General features: G+C 51.5%; 7 protein-coding genes across 7 annotated transcripts; all 7 read right to left on the bottom strand.

The window, feature by feature from the left end:
• Positions 1 to 1,933: 1,933 nt before the first annotated feature.
• Positions 1,934 to 2,895, bottom strand: glcA-0 (Glucan endo-1,3-beta-glucosidase A1; the record flags this gene model as incomplete). The annotated part of the gene is made up of 2 exons (XM_032032625.2): positions 1,934 to 2,390; positions 2,441 to 2,895. The coding sequence occupies 2 exons, from the start codon at positions 2,893 to 2,895 to the stop codon at positions 1,934 to 1,936; spliced, it is 912 nt and encodes a 303-aa protein (XP_031888011.2).
• A 1,046-nt stretch (positions 2,896 to 3,941) lies between these two features.
• Positions 3,942 to 5,277, bottom strand: orsC-0 (Tyrosinase-like protein orsC; the record flags this gene model as incomplete). The annotated part of the gene is made up of 4 exons (XM_032032627.1): positions 3,942 to 4,473; positions 4,530 to 4,708; positions 4,765 to 5,014; positions 5,078 to 5,277. 4 exons carry the CDS (start codon positions 5,275 to 5,277, stop codon positions 3,942 to 3,944), a joined length of 1,161 nt encoding a protein of 386 aa, XP_031887795.1.
• An 882-nt stretch (positions 5,278 to 6,159) lies between these two features.
• On the bottom strand, positions 6,160 to 6,756 carry CGGC5_v011500 (uncharacterized protein; the record flags this gene model as incomplete). Its single annotated transcript, XM_032032628.1, has 1 exon — positions 6,160 to 6,756. One exon carries the CDS (start codon positions 6,754 to 6,756, stop codon positions 6,160 to 6,162), a length of 597 nt encoding a protein of 198 aa, XP_031887796.1.
• Positions 6,757 to 7,510: 754 nt separating this feature from the next.
• Positions 7,511 to 8,855, bottom strand: CGGC5_v011499 (uncharacterized protein; the record flags this gene model as incomplete). The annotated part of the gene is made up of 2 exons (XM_032032629.1): positions 7,511 to 8,681; positions 8,737 to 8,855. 2 exons carry the CDS (start codon positions 8,853 to 8,855, stop codon positions 7,511 to 7,513), a joined length of 1,290 nt encoding a protein of 429 aa, XP_031887797.1.
• A 581-nt stretch (positions 8,856 to 9,436) lies between these two features.
• CGGC5_v011498 (uncharacterized protein) lies at positions 9,437 to 9,931 on the bottom strand (the record flags this gene model as incomplete). Its single annotated transcript, XM_032032630.1, has 1 exon — positions 9,437 to 9,931. The coding sequence occupies one exon, from the start codon at positions 9,929 to 9,931 to the stop codon at positions 9,437 to 9,439; it is 495 nt and encodes a 164-aa protein (XP_031887798.1).
• Positions 9,932 to 10,920: 989 nt separating this feature from the next.
• Positions 10,921 to 12,261, bottom strand: CGGC5_v011497 (uncharacterized protein; the record flags this gene model as incomplete). Its single annotated transcript, XM_032032631.1, has 1 exon — positions 10,921 to 12,261. One exon carries the CDS (start codon positions 12,259 to 12,261, stop codon positions 10,921 to 10,923), a length of 1,341 nt encoding a protein of 446 aa, XP_031887791.1.
• A 358-nt stretch (positions 12,262 to 12,619) lies between these two features.
• CGGC5_v011496 (uncharacterized protein) lies at positions 12,620 to 16,047 on the bottom strand (the record flags this gene model as incomplete). The annotated part of the gene is made up of 6 exons (XM_066152536.1): positions 12,620 to 13,417; positions 13,488 to 13,680; positions 13,729 to 13,820; positions 14,295 to 14,324; positions 14,387 to 14,880; positions 14,940 to 16,047. 6 exons carry the CDS (start codon positions 16,045 to 16,047, stop codon positions 12,620 to 12,622), a joined length of 2,715 nt encoding a protein of 904 aa, XP_066008192.1.
• Between the last annotated feature and the right edge of the window lie 2,218 nt (positions 16,048 to 18,265).

Below are 18,265 nucleotides of genomic sequence, written 5' to 3'. Positions count from 1 at the left end.
TTGAAATAACATGGGCTCCGTTCTCACTTCTAGCCGCCGAAATTGCACTTGCGGCATTGTTTCTCTTTCTTACAATCGTTAACCAAACCGATCGTCGGGGAGTAAGATTCCGTAATGTGAAAGGTTGTTCTTTGGCTACCCTTGTGGCTTTGGGAGATGAATGTCGTGCTGCTGCAGGTGGCGGACTTAGGCCCGTGAAAGAGCTTGAGGGGACTGCAAGGGAGCTAAGGGTGCGTCTCGAGGGAAGTCAGATTGTGATGGCTAAGAATATGAATAACGCGCATACTTGACCGAGACAAACCAGGCGAGAATTGCAGGGCGAAATGCGCCGCAGGGAAGCCTAGGTGAAATGAGGTTTCTGGGGCAAGGAGAGGCCTAGGCGTCAAATACACGATTGTAACAGCGAAAGATTATCAAATGGTATCGGCTACCTAAGGATTGAAGTATTGTAGGTCGTCTGTTGCCATTATTTGTCAGCCAGTGAACTCCAGGGCCATCAAATCAAACGGAGTTCATCGTCATCCAGTTTACTATAGTTGCTGTGGGACAGAACTAGATTTAGTTGGTTACTTTCAATGAAAGCCGCAGCCTAACCCGATCAACAGCTCGCGGTTCGCCCATCATCCCAGACACGATGCGCTGATGACAACCAGTGCCCATACCGCCAGTCCTCCAGCATTAAGTCTAGTCTTCGAACTAGCAGCATCACTCTCATGCAACCCGACGATCCCTCTTTCTAGACCATTGCGAATCAAACACGACCCAAAGCTGTCAAGAGCCTCCTCGGTCGGTATCTCGCACCAATAATAACAATCGCTTGCAATGCTAACAGCACTGGGTGAACAGCACGCCGACATGGCCACGTATGACCCATTCCGACCGATGGGTACGAAGCCGGTGCTGATATTGCTTGGAATGCCGTGTATGTTGACAAAGTCCGGTATGCCAGAAGCGTCCGGGCAAATAGTGGTTGAGTTCATTCTGAGATTGCGTGTCGAATCTGATACGAATTGAAAGGGACTGACGTTTGCTGAAGCAGACTAGAGATCCCGATCCTTGGATTATGAAAGGATGGAGAGAGAGGTAGGCAGTGAGAGCGAGCGATTGGCAGGGAAGACTGTGGTCGCAAATTCATGAGTGCCTTTTATCGTCTTCATATGCACAGCGGCACAGTCATCGTCAGCCTTGACAGTGATTAGTGGATTCTCCGCCTCGGGGGCCTCTGCATTCGCTACGTGCCGCTTGTAGCGGCTACCGTACGTATTTGAAGTTCTTCTCTTGGCGTTGGTGTTGGTAATAAAAATTTTCTCTGCTTGGCACCCTATCTAGGCCCCTCGCCTATGTAAGAAGCATGTGGGCCGTGGGCTTCTGGAACCGGAGAGCCTCACCGCTGAGACGAACGCTTGCCTATTGTAGATGACATTTCGACGGGGGTTCTGGTACAGGCGGTACGGCTCGATATCGAACGACGTTGCAAACATTTCTTTGCGAAATTCCCGGAGCCGAGCTTTCGATTAGCTCAGCATCTATTTGACAAAATTTCGACCTAAAATCTCGTATACCGATGGATATCTGTCAGCAGGCGTAACTGTTAAAGCTTTGTGTCGGTGTTGTTGTTGGTCGGTCTTGGCGTTGGCACTGGTTTTGCGAAATACCGCTATCGAGCCTGCAGGTTTATGGGGCATTGTGGATCATTGGTTGAACGATCAGCTTTTTAGATCTCGTTGTTTGACACATAGAACGAGCTAGAGTGTTCATCGTTGGCTCGACATCAACGGTGTTTCGATTATATATATACGTAAGGTATGTGAAGGCCTATGAATCAAACAGAAACTCTGATAACGCGCTTAACTCTGGAGTTGGTCCTCAAATGTCCCTTTTGCCTCATCTGTTCTCCCGGCTCTAAGCCGGCGCCAGGGCAAGTTCAGGGTAGCTAAGAGTCATGGCGAGTGTGATTGAATGAGTTGTACACAGCTACATATTCAGCCTCATACGTTCCACCTGACACTGTAGCGTTGGTTGGGGTCTCGGAGCCATAAACACCGTTGGGAAATCCTCCACCGATAGCCATGTTCATGAGAATGAAGTGGGGGTTGTGAACCGTCTTTTCCCACACGGCATCCGGGATGGCTGTTTCGTTCACTTGGTGAAACTGAACCCCATCGACAAACCATGTCAGAGTCTCAGGAGTGTTCAGTCTGTCGACTTCGATAGAATACGTGTGGAAGTTGCCGGGGCACGCGCTATTAGGACAAGTGCTGCTGTTTCCAATGCCGTTGGACTCATCGCATGGTCCGCCAGGGTTTGTACCGCAGTGGTAGACACCCCAGTGACGATCCATGAGGTTCACATTCTCCATGATATCGAACTCTCCAATTGAGGGCCAGTTCCTAGAGATCGAGTCAGCACAACTCATCTCCGATAGAGGATAAACACGTACCAGTAGTTGCCACGATATTCAGCGCCCAGAGTCCAGAAAGCCGGCCAGTAACCGACTCCATGGCCGTTGAGGTCTGGGATCTTGAGGCTTCCCTGAATGATCATCTTCCCGCCCGGCTGAGCCATGAAATCGGTACGCTGAGTCTCAATTCGTGAAGACGTCCAGGTTCCAGTAGCGTTCCGGATAGCGGTAATCTGGAGGTTACCTTTCCCATTCATGCGCACGTTCTTGATATCGTTGGTGTACGTTTGAATTTCTCCGGTGCCCCACTGAGCAGGTCCTCCGTTGTAAGAAGTTCCTGTGTCAATAATCCAATTGTCCGGGTCTGGTAGGGTGTTGCGCCGACCGTTAAAGTCGTCGGCCCAAGTCAAGGCATAGCCCCGAATCTTAGGAACGTGGGCCTGGGCGGCGGGCAAGACACACAGCAAAGCTGCGAGAGCGTTCAGGGTGTACATGACTGGTGATGTTCTGCGAAAATAAATAAAACAATAAACAAGTGTCTAACGAGTGACTGGACGAGTTTGTCTTCAAATGAATGACTGAATGGCGTTGAACCAAAGGAGTGTGGAAATCAGGAAACTTGACTGATACAAAAGTCCGCGACGTTGGACATGGTGGTGATATTCGCTCACATTTGTAGTGTAGTTCGTTCACGGTCTGAAATTGGGGACCAAGGTTCATCGTTTACAGCCACGGCTCTCGGAATTGACCCAGAGGCCGCTGCAATTTCGCGAGTTGCCTATTTTGCAAGGATGTAGTAATTCGTTAGAATCTGAGCAGGCTTAGAAAGTTTGTTATGTTACAGTGGCCCAGGCGACTCATTTCCGGTTTGCCCGCTGTCAGGCCTGATTACTATCCGTAACTGACACTTCTTGCGGCAATAACTCTCTATCCCACCGGCTGTAATACAATGCCAGAGCCTTCCTGTGCGAAATAAAGTTACGAGCAATTCCCGCCGCCGTGGATCAAGCCATTTTAGATTGATTTTGTTCAGGGGAAAGGAGATCTTGTTGCTGATAAGCCTGCAGATTTATCCGCCACACACCTTCTTACGGTCATGTCGCCAATCGGCTTAACGCCGGTGGTGCACAAATCGACCGCCGGTGCCATCGTCAACTGCAAGCACCCAGCCTGGGACGTTACCAAAGGTTCGGTCAGCCCTTGCCAATGCATAGATAGGTCAAAACCATAACATTGGAACGATCTTGAAGACCAATTATACGGATGTTACCGTTACCAACGACCCGGATCGGCATGCATGGGTCAGTCACTTTAGGAGCTTCACCGTTAGGAGGGATGCGTATAACTAAGCGGGCCGAGACTCGGCATACTATTGAGCATTTTGTTCTGTTTAGTCATCCTGTTTACTGTTTCCTCCATTTTCGTCTTCGGATTATGACTGTAGTCGTTCGTATCCTTGTCTCATCTTTTTGTCCACCCCACGATTCATTGCTTTCTATGATGAAACTCGCAACGAAGATCTACCACATAGCCTGGATGTCTATGCGTAGATGTAACAGTAGGGCCCATCTAGTGTATCCAACAGACTTCCAAGAGTCGCAGGCTTCACGCCCAAAAAGGGCAGCTCAATAATATCCTCCAGCGTAGCGTTCCGACTGGGCGGGCTGTTCCCGAACGTAATGGTGCCGGAGATTGTCTTGGCCTGAGAGTAGTGCAGCGCTTGCCAGAGCCAGTACATACGGTCAACCATAGTATGATGCAGGTAGAAAGCAGGGTCAACAACACCCGAGTAGAGGTCCGAGTTGGAACCGGAGATGGTCTGGTGGCCGCCGGCATGGATGCCCGGGAGCCCCGCGCTCTGGCTGTCAATCTCGGATTGGAAGCTGGCGATGTCGCTTGCCGTGTCGCGGACAGTGGCGTTGAGGAAGGCGTCTTCGGTGTAGATGCGCGTCGCGAGCCAACTGCTGAGGTCTCGTTTCACGCAGTGCGGATTGTAGCGGAGCTTGTCGGCGGTGCCGACGCCGACAATGCCATCTTGTTGAGGCTGGACCGGGCCAAGGTTGGCAGACAAACTGAGAGGTGTTAATCTTTTACCAAAGATACACGAGGTGAGCTATCTGCAACGTACTTGGCGAAAGGTCCAGTGGCGATGCAGCCGCCTCCCAGACCGGAAGGGATGTGCAGACCGGCGGAACCGATGGACCCGTTATGCGGCACGAAGAGTCCGTCGGAGCCCATGCTGGTCTCTGAACCATCAAACACTGGAGACTTTCTCAAGTCGTCTTGATGTGAGAACCAGTTCCAGTACTGCGAGCTGTTAGTCTAGGGTCAAGGCGGACTACCTATTACGGAAGATGACTTACCGGAAGGTAGCCAGAGTAGCCACACTCGTTACGGAGAGCTTGCTCGTAAGACCAGACATAATGTCTATGCCAAGTGAGAAAGTTTCCAGTTACGTGAACGCTCATGGTCTGATTTATATGCTGCGCAGCGAAGTCGTCGTAGCGCACACGGGCCCCGGTGTTCAGAGCTGGGTCTGTTCGAGACGGAGAAGAAAGCAGACACTTGACGGCGCTGATGTACTCTTTCCTTTGGTCTGCATCCAAATCATCCCTGTTATAGAATTTGACGTCAGGAAAGCCGTCACGGTTCACTATTTCGGGTAGCATGACTTACCAGTTTCTCCGCACTCCTGCGGTCTCCAGTGTACAGGTACTGTTCCTATTCCGTACTGCATTAGGTTCTGCTTTCTTAAGGGCACCAAGAGCTTCGTCCTGGATTGTTTGGACGAAGTTTGTCTGGTTGCCTGCAGCCTGTGTCAAAGTCGATGCTCCCAAGAGCACGAAGGCCGCCGCATTGACTTTCGTTACATGCATGTTGATGAAGAGCTTGACGAAGGCCTCAGGAAGCCAGGCGGATTATCCATATACAAACAAAAGACTGCTAACATGGTTCTAAGTAATCGCTACTTCAACTGTCTTTTCTTTTGGTTTTATAGCGCGACTTACAACATCCATCTGGCTGGCACGGAGCAACCCGCTGGACTACTCCGACGTTCGGCGGTCGAAGCTTGCCGTTCCGGGACAAACAACCGATCTTGAGCCCTTCAAGCGGGACCTCTGTCGGGCCAAGACGCAACATCCATCGGCGATGGTTGTAAGCGGAAGCTGAGAAACGGGTTCGGAAGCGATTTGCACCCAGCCGATATGTTATGGGATGCTGGAGCCAACCGATGACGGCAATGTCGTAGCTACTCGTTAGTTCGTATTACACAGGAATTCCTGCTACCACCCTTGTAAATTATTGGAGAGTGTAAGGACTCCCATCTGATATGATTCACGTGATCTCATCTCACTTTGAACTGGTTACTTTGGTGTGAATCGAGGCGGGAGGAGTGTTTTCATCTGCCTTCCATCGAAACCATGACCAGGTTTCTTGGCTGGCGAAATGCGAGACTTGAACGGACATGTACACACCAACGTCTGCAGCATACCTGGTTGATGATCTATTTCTTATGAACCAACCAATATATAAAGAAGTATGCATTCATATCCTGCTTGTGGCTCCGGCGATGCTTGGCTTTGTGGGCCGTAGGAGTTCCGTCATGCTTGGCATCGGGGACGTTCCGAGCCTGTAAAAGCAACGCGCTGCCGCTGGCTCCATGTTTTGAGAAATAAAAGTATCATATCTATCACAAACAGGGAAGAAGAATAATAGAGGTTCTCGACCATCATCCCGTTATCGGAGCGCCCTTCATTTCAATCGGAATCAGTGTACCACTCGTCACTGTCAGAATCAAACTCATCAAATTCGTTGTCCGAATCCCCCTCAAACAGATAGTCCGGAAGCTTGGCAATCCTTCTCCCGTCTACCAAAGGGTTATAGACCTTCTCACCCACGCACCGCAATTGCATAGCCAAAGCCATGTCGTCGTAGTGGATGTGAATGTCCCATTTCTTGACCTTCTTCGCCAAGCTGGTCCACTGCGTCGTGTCGTCGCCGAGAGCCTCGCACTCTTTGCGCTTCTCCGCATTCCACCACGTCGGCAACATGGGTTTGCCTTCGTCGGACTTGGTATTTTCTGCTTTGTCCAGGAAGATGCGGAATCCTTCCTTGCCGTCGGTGGCCCTGGGGGCGTAGAGAGAGTCGGGCTCCTTGACCTTGGCGACGTCCCACCTGTCGTCCATGCGAAGCCGGTAAGCGTCGATGAGCAATTTGTAGACGTCCGTCTCTGGTCGTCCGTGGAACCAGGTTCCTTTCCCCAGACGATTCCAGCCTATTTCAGGGTGAACGGGGCTCTTGAGGCCACGCGGTAGCTTGGGGACCTCGTTCGAGGACGGAGCCGTCTCAGCCATGTTTGTGAAGGGTTGTAAGAAGGTGGGCAGTGTACCAGCAGAGGTATGATCTGAAGAGAGTGGAAATAACCGTCGAAGCGAAGGGCAAACTTGTCAGTGTATGAGATAGTGAGGAGCTGTCGGTGGCATCGAGCACTGGATCGAGACGAAACAATTCCAGATGGGTCAACTTTGAGACTGAGATGTTTACCTTTCAAGGTTTCATTCCCCCGCAGCTGCAATAAACAAATGCAGATGTGATGATGTATGATTGCAACGTCGTGCCATTACCTAAGATGAGCTAGGGTTAGTTACGTCCACTTGCCTGCATGCTGCTTATCTGCCCCCAAACTTATGAGCTCGCCTTTATCGCCTGTCGCTTCATTTAAGCATACCTTTTCTTCTCGTCCCGGGGTGATGCCATCCAACCTTATAAGAACAGCGAAGTGATAACCAGGCCAGATTGCGTTATTAGAGTCATTGCTCCCGTGTTAATGTCTAGCTACCGTATTCATCATCGTATCTGCGTTCTTTTATCGAGACCAGCTCAGATTGTTCAGACTCGACGACATGCCAGAACAAGGCCCTTCTTCCGCAACCCTAGTACAAAAGAAACCGAAAACTCCAAGCTAATACCATGCCATGTCAAACCAATTCACGCTCCATGCGTCTGTTTACCACGCGTTTTCCTACCAACGCCTTGCTGTCATGCCGCGCGCTCATTACCATGTAAAAACCAGAATCACACCCGAATCCTCTCTCGCATCTTTCTTCTTCAGAGGCTATGCTCCCTGCCATCGCTGTCGTAGCGACCCTCGCCCACGTAGGTTAGGCCGCCATCGGCGCTGTATTCCCTCTGGGTGGCGTAGATCCAATCACCACCCTGAAACTCACCACTGCCAGCGTAGATGAGCCGGGAGTCGAGGACCTCGATCGAATCGTTGCGCTGACGGCGGCGGGAGCGGGGGCGTTCATCGCGCTCGCGCTCATCACGATCGCTGCTGTTGTCTTCGTGGTCAGAGTAAGGAGAAGGAGATGTTGCGCGGCTGTATTCACGACGACTGCGCTCGCGAAGGCTAAAGCGAGGACGCTCTTTGCGCTCATCACGGCTGTCATCGTAGTCGTAGTAAGTGGAACGAGTTCTTCCGCGGCTGTCCTCGCGACGTCTGGAGCGGGAGCGGGAGCGATCGTCACAGTCGTCTTCGCAGTCGTAGTACACGGTTGAAAATCCTCCGCGGCTCTCCTCGCGGTGTCTCGAGTGGGAGCGATCTTCTCGCCATCCACGGTCGTTGCGGTCATCTTTGTAGTCATAGCAAGGCGAAGGCGATCTGTCCCGCGCGTACTCTTCCTCCTGAAGCTTTCGCCACTGGCGCTCCTCCCAGGCGGCTTGCTCGGCGGCGGAGAAGTCGGAGCACTCGCGGGTACGCTCGCGGGGAGGAGAATAGTCTCTGGTGCGCTGTTCGACATCTGGGCTGGGGCGACGATCCTGGCTCGCGGAGTGGGTGTTGTACCGGCGATTCTCATGGTAGGAGGAAGTGGCATTGCCCGAATAGTTGAGGTGCGTGCGGTTATTGTGGAAGTTGGTTGTGTTTCCATTGCCGTTCAGGATGAAGCCATTGTTGGACAAGCGGCTTGAGTGGCGCTCTGTGTGTCGGTTGTTTCCTGCGTTCGAAATGCGCGTCGAGTTATCGGTGACGGGGTTTCCTGGTCGCAAGCAGGGTGCTGTGGACCAGTTGTGAGATTGTCTCGATTCGTAATTGCGATCCCGAGAACTGCTTGAGCTGTTGGACGACTGCGAGGAACGCGCAGGCTCCTGAGCGGGGCGCGAGTAGAGTTGTCCATCCACGGTGTAGTACTCGCGCTTGGAGGTAGCAAAGACAGGAGTCGGGTCCAGGCCGTAAATCTCTGGACAGTCCTCAACTGGAAGGCATTCAATGCACTCGTTCCTGATTTGGTCAGTGGTGATGGACAACGAAATGAGCTTTCGGGTCACAGGCGTACCGGCTGGCGTTTGCCTTGGTGGGCCGCTCGCAGTACAGCTCGACGCTGCCGTCTGAGCGGACACGCTTCATCACGCAGACCTTTGTGCTGAACGGGAGGATGTCGCGCAAGGACACCATTGTAACGAATGAAGTTGAGGTCAGGCGGAAAGAAGACACTGAGAATGCAGTTTGGTTTGGGGATGGTCCCGATAGGAAGGGGAAGGATGCGTATGAGACGGGTCCAGCCCGAAGGAATGTCGATTGGTGGTAACAGAACAAGACTGAAGACTTGAGTCTGTGAGGTTGTTTTCGTTATAGAGAGAAAAGGAGAAAGTCTGAGATGGGATCGGGGAGGTGGATTAAATAGGAGGAAAGAAGAAGGAGAGCGGTCTGAAGCCATTGCGTGGTGAATTGAAGGTCGTCCAAGGTGAGGAGGTTTGTGCCTGGGATGTCGGGCAGGAGGCGGCTTTGGTGATGGTGAATTTGGTGGTGGGTAGCCACCTCGTGGCTGCATAACGCGAACCTGACGCGTCCTGGATCTTGAGGCACCTGAAGTCGACTTTCAATTCACTTGAGGTGAGAAGCCCGCCCTTGAAGTCGGAGCCGAGAGCGGCGATAGTTGTCTTGAGGTGCGGCAGGCACAGGCACCGTGAAATTAAAGCGCAACGTCAAACGAAGTTGGCATACAATTGATTAAAACTGTCAAGAAATGATGTTCGTTACTGATTGGAAAATCCATGCCTCAAAAACACGTTATCTTCAGGGAACTCATCCAAAGCGTAGGGCTCCCTCAGTCTAGTGGTATTGACATCGTGCCTCCATCCAAACTCGTCGACCTCTGACGCAGGTTCAGGTCTGAAACATCGGTAAACTGCCCATAAAACGACGAACGGCAGCACAAGACCTATAGCAGAGACTAGAGCGACTAAGAGAAATGGGAAAAGAAAGAGGGCCCACATCAGTATCGCGAAGTTGAAGAAGTACGCCCGCGCGAGAATGAGGTACTCAGTGGGATCCTCCGGACGAGCGTCCGGGGCGAAGATGTGCCAGAGGAGGTGGCCGATCAGAACGAATAGTGGGGGGAGGATATAATTTGGGCTTGAGACGCCGAGGAAGGACGTTAACGGAATAGTGTTGGTGTAATGTCCGAAAGTGAGGATGGCTGCGGAGATGATGAGTTCTCTGAGGAACTCGAGGTGGGCATTCCAATCCATTATTGTAGTGTGATTCGTCAGGTTATCGGTCTGCTGTTGTGAAAGATTTTATCAAGAATTCATTTGAGCATTTGGGGAGAGTTTGAGTTGGTACCTATATACTGAAAGTTCCTGGAAGTTTGAAGCTGTCTTGCTGGGGAACCTGCAAGCTCTTCAATGCCGCTGCACTTGAAGGGCATATTGTCCTAGGGAACAACCCATTGTCCAAACAACACGGATAAAGATCATCACCACCTGAGTGACATACAGCGACTCCTATGCATCTCATTCTGGTGCTCTGGAAAGAGATGTTGACAATCTAGCAACAAAGACCTGCCATCAAAAGCGATGAGGCTTCAGCAAACACTGAAAGGGTTGACCCATGGCCTTTGTTAATGAACCATTTCATTGATAGCCGCCAAGTAGGCCGATGGGTTGCACCAGTGCCATATTATAAGAGAGGAAACACCCAAGTGCGCTTCTCGTTATCATTTTCTCACAGCAATTCATGAATTTCTGCTTCACCATCACCAGATCCTTTTCAATCAAGCACCCGAACCAACCGCTCATAATGAGATCAGAAACCGCCCCCAAGTCCCCCAACCCACAGGAAGAGACCGACCCCAAATCATTGATTACACAAGAGAGCCCATGTTCCTCTGCTGAAGCGACTAATCTTCCTCTGGTCACATACTCCACCTTACTTTCGTCGTCGCCGCCATTGTTATTAGTATTAGCACTGATCCTATTATCGTCTCTCTAACTGCACAAGAGATATATCCACGCAAACAGAGGAAAATTAGGCAGTCTCTCGAATAAATCTGGGAAATCTGGGGCCACTACAACGAACCTCGTTCCGTCGTAAAGTAGCTGAAAGATAAAGCTGGCGCGCCGAAGGCCGTCTATGACAAGATCGAGCGTGAAGACAAGAAGTTTGCAGATGAAATGTGCGCATTTAGGGCTAAGAAAAACAATAGTCGGTTGACTGTCTTCTCCTACGCCTCCATCCATCAACTTTCCGCCTCATTTGTCGCGCCCCCTTGGAATTCCAGCTGCCCAATCCTGTCCAAAAGTCTTCTTTCTTCCGCTAGTAGGTCGATGACGCGGACAACCCAATTTGCTTCCGCCCTGACGAGGCGAAGCTGTTCCCGCAAGTTGGGAAGTTTTTCGCTCTCCACATTCACTATCTCGGTGGTTTCCCTGACGTGGTTTTGAAGGGGCACGCCTTGAGCCGTCGGGGTTATCGGCGTGTCTGGCAACGTCAATTTGGCGAGACTGGCCGCAGTTTTGTCAGTTTCAGCCATCTTGGATACCTGGATGCTGTTCTGTGCTGTGGTGAATGTTGGCACGGCTGTCGGCACCGACGCTGGAGTCAGTGGTTGTACCTGGGGAGGTGCATTGGCCGACTTGTCGCTCGGCGATGGTCCACCCTCCTCTCCCGGGTTTTCCCACTCTCGGACAGAAATAAGATGCCGATACGCCTCCAAATCCTCGTCCTCCAACTTCTCACGATTCTGCGCCGTACCCCTGTTTACCGCCGGAGGACGGAAAACAATGTCTTTGCCCTCTCTCGTGCCTCCAGACATCAATTTTCCAATGTTCCGCAACTTATGTTCGAACGCCGCCGACCGATTCACATCCCCGTGGATTTTGATAGATGCTGTGAACTCCTCGTCAAGCGGCTGCTCTTCAGTCGGCTTCCGCTGCAACAGCAAGGCCGTTTCCAGCAGGCTGGGAAGACCGGTCTTGGCATGACTGTCCTCGGACAAGGTCCAGACAACCATGTCTTTCTTCCTCTTCGCGCTTCCCAACTTGTAAGGTCGGCCCGTGATCTCGCCCGTGACCTTGGCGTGCCCTTTGATGGTTTCTGTTTCTTTTTGTTGCCAGGTGTAGGAAGTCGTGGCCTTCGCGGGGCCGAGCGCAGCTTCAATGCCCGGACTGATGGTGTGGCTACGTTCCTGTTGCCTCTCAGACGGGAGCGTCGTCCACTGATTGTCGGGCGAAATTTTGAGGACCTTGCCTGCCGAGAAGGTGACGGTGATGGTGGTATTCTTGAAACGATTGTTGCTTCTGTGTGGTAAGAACACGAATTGGAAGACGATCAGCGTGGCGGGCGGACCGTCAGGTTTTAACTTGCCGTGGACGACCTTGGTCGTGTCCCATTGAATCCTCAGGGCGCCACCTCCAATGCCCTCGTCGATAATATTGTCGGTGTTGAACTCGCTAGAGTCTGTGCCAACAAATTCGAATTTCAGTTCCGCTCCCTTCTTGACAGCACGGTCATCGTCAAGGATGATAATAGGTTGAACCCCCTCGAAGTGGGAGTCGTCGTCGTCGTCCCAGCCATCCATGATTGCCAAGCTTGCTCGATTGGACTTGCGAGTTAGCAGGGTGGGCGGTACAGCTGCGTAATTGTCCGGTAATTATATTTGAAGCGAATCCCCCAAGGTGTGTTACTACGCCAGCCCCGGACGCGAATGCCGTATCACCACAGGAAGGGAAGTTGATGCATCATGATTGGTCTTCTCGATGTCATTGCTTGGCTGCAGTCCAGCTGCATGGGTTCGGGTTTCTTACAGGCCATCGCTTGCTGCATCGTCAGCGCGGCATAATACGACAGCCTTGCGAGCTGTACTCTGTGGAAGTGTGATATTGATTGCTGCGACACTAGTGTGTTTATCATCCCACCCCCCCTCCTCCGCGGGACTCCTACCATTTCTCATCTTTGATCGTTGCCCGTTTCTTCAATAGACGCGGAGCAGGCTCAGAATCCCCTGGACCATCGCCGCTCAGTCTCGGGGACCCTCTGAGGAGCTTTTCCACCACATTGTTGCGCAAGGCGTCCCGCATCATTTTTTGGTGGCTGTCAATTGTCTTCGCGGCCTCTCCAAACACGCTACGCACATGCAACCAGAGGCCCCTTTCATCGGCAGGTTCCTCGCTGATATTTTGAAGGGCCTTGCGCATCCCGTCGCGACTTCTGAGCCACGTCCATTCTGGACCATCAGGCAAGAGGCCGTTGACTAGGGTGCAGTGCAAGACCATGGCGGCCAGCCCCGCCGCCAGCGCGCACGAGAGGGAGCTGCCGCTGTGGTCGTGCCACTCTTTGGGTGGCTTCCCCGCCCCTTGGCGCTTACTGGTGGTGACTAACTCAGGGATGTCAACTCGGAGCTTGACCCCGGGGAGAATAAAGTCGCATGACTGATCGCTTTGATGTATCCGTTCCCAGGGCTTGCCTTCTGGGGTTGCCGCGCCGATGCAGAACAGCGTCTGCTCGGACACCAACGACTTGGGGTAGGTCTTGTTGCTTTTGTATGGTAAGTTGCCCGGCTTGTTCTTGTCCGGATTGGCGCAGAAGAGAAGAATTCCATGGTCCTCAGCCATTGTGATGGCCTCGCGCAACTGGGTCTCCTGGGCCTCCTGGGTCTTCTGGATAGAGTCGCTCTGGTCGATTGCCCAACTCATCGAGATGATATCCACTTTTTCGTTCACTGCCCATTTGATCGCCTGCGTAGTGAGCAGATTTGGAGTTAGCCATGTGATCAGCTATCTCTCTCCCGTAAGCCGGGTTACTGACCTCGGTAGCGGATTCTATGGAAAAGGTGACTGGCTGATTGCGGCCAGACCTAGCCTGGCACTCTAGCTTCGCAATGCAAAGCTTGACCCAAGGGCACACCCGGCGGATAAAGTAGGCCATGACCGTTCCATGGCCTGTTTGGGAGTGGTTGTAGTTGAGTGGGTAGTTATTCGCCGCTTTCCTCTTGTCGCCCCTTTTCGATGTGGTAGATGCACTGCCCGATACACTACCCTATCCAAACCTGCCGCAGTGGACAATCTCATCCAGACCGTCATAACTGGTCTTCACGCCATCGTCAATGAGAGCCACCTTGATGGGTCTCACTTTGGGGGTCTATGTGCGTGAATAGCTTGGTTAGTACTAGCTCGCTCCCCTCTCCTCGACAATGACCGAGCTACGCTGGCCTTCTCGATTCTATCCATCAGTAGAGCAAATTCGTCCATGCACCTGAGCCAATCTTGCCTTTATCAACATACGGATAGTCAGCGGTCGTTCACATTAGATGTCACAGGCTCTACTGACTCCTCAAATCCCAATTCGCCCTCTTCCTTGACGTTGTTGGATGCTGCGTCGTTTGTCGGCGAATTTGTCTTCGGCGCATAAACCGGTTTGCATACAACTTCGAGTTTTCACTTCAAGCCTTTTTCAATGTCAACCTTGTAGCGTTCTTCGTGGATTCTCTCCATGTCGTCCTTGAAGTCTTTGGCAAACTTCCTTACGCAATCTTTAGACTCTAGCCCCTGCCATCGGGAAGCAGGCGTCAGACTGCTTCTCAAGACCGAAGATGCGATTTGCGGGTGAGCTTACCTGATAAATCACAACTTCCACCCTTTCCAGCTACCAGTGTATAGGTTGTTAGCTGTATCTGCGGCTGATTATCTGGAATAGACTATGCTTACCCGCTTCAGGTTCACTAGTCCTCTGGTATCTGACCAGCTCTGCAGCACTGCCTTCAACCCGCTGCAATACAAATACAGCGACTTAACGTGGTCTCCAGCTGCATCTATGATGACATTGGCCGGAATGTCCATTCGGCGCCAGTCCCAAGTTTCGACATCGAGGTTCTGCAGGCACTTGACAATCGCCATGTCACTGTGCCCCAGCTTTGATGTGAGTAACTCGTCAACTACCACCTCGAACACCTTTTTTACCCGGATCTGGTCCTTTAGCCAGTGAAACACCATGAAAAGGTTGGTGTCGCCCAGGCAACCCCACTCCGTCACCATCTCGTGGGTCTTTTCGTCCCATGCCTTCTCATCATTCCACCGAACTTCATTGTTGTTTGCAATGTAAACACTCTGGAGTAATGTATCGAGTTTGTAGTGCATTCTCTGGTTCTCGAGAAATTCACTGGAAATCATCTCCTCTGACAGGGTGAGAAAGATTTCTCGCTCTAGTGGTAGTCTTGTGTTAATTACGCCATATGGGACCAACCGACGTCTCTGAGCTTACCGTTTTGCCTCGTGTACATTATGGCTTTGCATGTGATGTAGCTAAAGGACTCCAGGCACTGGCACTTGAGGAAGTCCTCCAGATCGTCAAGTTCTTTATCCAGCCTTTTGTCCAGCAGGCTAACTTCCTTGGGGAGATCAACCTTGATCTTGCCTTTGTGTCCATTCATCCCGGTCGGTTTTCTCTGTTCGACAAGGTACTGCAGGGGCATCATGTAGTCGACGATGGGCCTGCCCTTAGCATCAGACTCACCTGTTCGGATTTGTCTGTATTGTAGCTTAAGCAGGCTGGGCTGCACTTTGGCTAGCTGTTTAGCCCAGGCAATCCTGTTCGTTGTGAAAGGGGCTGTAAGAGCGAGGTGAAGACACGTTCGGCCAACTCGGTCAGGGACCTCCAGGCAAATCTTTTCCTCCTCCCTGCTAGACTCGGCCACCTTGAAGTTCACTCTGATGTTCTTCAGCCTTGCAATGATGTCGTCTGGCAGATTGAAGTCGCTCTCGATGGCCGCGTGGACCGCATGTTGTGCCTTCGACACCTGATCTTCTGAGTGAGAGGCAAGCAACGCTAGAGACCGAATTGGATCTGTTGGTCCCCCCTCTCCGTCTGGGTTCTGGTTGCAAATGAACCGGATGATTTCGGTCTTGGTGTTCTCATCCAGGAAGGAATCCTCTTGCTCCTCAGGGTTGCTGCCAGTCTCACTACTCTCATCCAGACTTTCGGGGTCTTCTTCGTTGGTTTTGACGAGTCCTGATTTGACGACGGAAAACAAAGGGGTGGTACCGTCCTGCCGCATGACGGTTGGCAGCTCTGGTTGGAGCCATAGTAGAAATTTGACGAGGAATTTGAGTCGACCAAAGTCAAGTCTTCTCTGGGTGTCAGTGGTTGATCCTCGACTGTATGTGGTAGGGTCAAGGATGATATGCAAGATGGTGCTTTTGTAGAGGCCTCGGGCGAGCAAATGCTGAAGTTTGCTGGTTTTCTCGAGGATGAACTCGCCAACAACTCTGATAATACACTCTTCCGTGTGACTTTTATCTCCCACATTGACAGCGAGGGATGCATGCACCTCATCGTCGTTGTTGAACATGATGGCGAGGGACTGGTGCATCGTGTCCACGTCCCGCTCCTCTTTGTTTCTCGTGTTGACCAAATCTGGCTTTTTCCCGAGAGCCCTCAGTTGCTTGGCACACAAACTTTTATCAACACTAGTTTTGCTGTGTTCATCCAAAAGGCTCCGTAGTGCCTCTGCGGCAGCCGACAGGGTGCGACCGGCTCCTAATGAGTTTGGATTGCGGGGGCCCAGCTTGGCTTTCATATTGGCGAGTGCAGCCGTTCGACTATCTTGGGGGCCACCAGTAGAGGGTTGAGCTACGTCTTGCGCCATGTTGAGAAGTTTGACGATGGACTGAGAATAAGGATGAGACTGGATACCGTTTGCAAAGTTGGATGGGTTGGACGTTTGAGTGCTGGCTGAGAGAGAAGGTCTACCTTCGAGAAATGGGATATAGGAGGGAGCCTTACTAGTTATCCAGAGGGCGTGGCAGGGAGAAAGAATGAGAGGGGTATTGCGAAGAGGGTGGTCAGTCGTCAAATGTAAGGTAGCTGACAAGGGGGTGTGTGGTGGGGGTATGATTGGTATCGGCAACTAAGGTAGAAGGTGATCGCACAAAAGGTGGCCTGCAGACCCAGGCCACGGAAAAGGAAGGTAAGCATGCATGCGGGCCTCAGGCAAGAAGGTTTTGAGAGTGGCAGTCTCCATTGCTAGGTCGCTCGTCCCTCGTTTCCCCCTCGCCGGACGACGTTCTTGCTGTGACCTCAGGGTTTGATTGTCTCCCACTCAGCTTCATGAGCTGAAACTTTGAACGGACAGCGACCCAGACCATTGCTTCTGTTGTGATTCACCTGAATCAAATATCTCGAGCCCCTTCTTTTCCAAGCTCCCCTGACTACTACAAAGAACCTGTCCAAGGAAACGGCTGCCACGATGGATGAGCTTATAGAAAAGGAGTCCCGAATTCTGTCTCGGTTGACCTTACGACATGAACCACCAAATCCTGCTCTAGAGTATATTATTTCCAGTACTGAACCACTATCTCAAATCTAACATCTTCTGATAGTATCGTTGCGGTCCACGGGTTCGGAGGAGATCCCTATCAGTCTTGGACCTCAGGCAAGCCTGGGGAACGGGAGAGATACATGTGGCTTCAGGAACTACCACCAAACCTGATACACTGCACTCGTATCCACACATTCTCGTATAGCTCGAAAGCCAACGATGCTGCTGATATTTTGCATCCCGAGGAGCTCACCCTGACTTCCAAAGTCCTTCTCCGAGCCATCATCTCAGCAAAGAACGAGGTAACATTGCCTACCTATTGACTGGTCCATTCCCAGCAGACACCAATCCCACATGAATGAATCTTTTCTGACCATGTTGATCACATAGTAATAGGACATTCCCATTGTCTTCATAGCACATGACATTGGGGGAGTACTTGTAAAGAAGGTGGGTGTCTGTTGAGTTGGTACTGGACGTACAATGAGGGGCATCTCGTGTTATCAGGGTGTTAACCATCTCTACCCTTCTACAGGCACTGCTCATTGCCGAAGCTACCGAGCCCTACAGAAGCAGCATTGCCAAGCAGTGTAGACGACTAGTAAGATCTAGTCTCATCCTCCAATCCAGTTTCAACGATTTTCTAAGAGAACTTGACACGCAGATATTCTTTGCAACACCACATCGCGCATCCACGCTCGCAAGCTCATGGGAGGATCTGCTGTTTAACATTCTTCTCGCCTCCCCAACAACGTCTCTTTCTATGTCCATGACCTATGCAACCCAGCTGAAAACCTTTTCGATCTTTATTGAGGACGTCTCTGATAAGTTCACGCACTTGTTTCCAAGACACCTCATCAATGTTTATCAGCAATATGACGAGAGCAAGAGCTCCAGTCCGGTGGATCTCCAGACAATACTGGCTGAAGCGAGCCTGGGTTGGTTCCCTAGCCCCTCACAGCTGCTGACCTATCAAGGTGATCAACCAATACTCGGCGACGACAGGCCTTGCCCACGAATTGAATGTTCCACGTCAGCTGGGCCATCTGGACATATGCAGCTTCTCGGGATCGCACGCAACGCTTTCTATCATCTCAGAATTTATCCAAAGAGGTAAGATTAACATGTTCTACAACTGGCCACGAGGCCTCATGCTAGATATATATATATGTATATACTGACAAAAGGACTTCTCAGAGACCCATTCATCGTACAGACAATGCCTTTCCGACATTTCTGCTGTCTCACCTCCATCTGTCATCCCGGATAC

This window comes from Colletotrichum fructicola (assembly GCF_000319635.2).
Source record: "Colletotrichum fructicola Nara gc5 chromosome Unknown KSG_Nara_v1_contig06, whole genome shotgun sequence".
NCBI lineage: Eukaryota > Fungi > Ascomycota > Sordariomycetes > Glomerellales > Glomerellaceae > Colletotrichum > Colletotrichum fructicola.
Note: the sequence above shows the minus strand (reverse complement) of the source record. Positions and strands in the feature narration are given on the sequence as shown.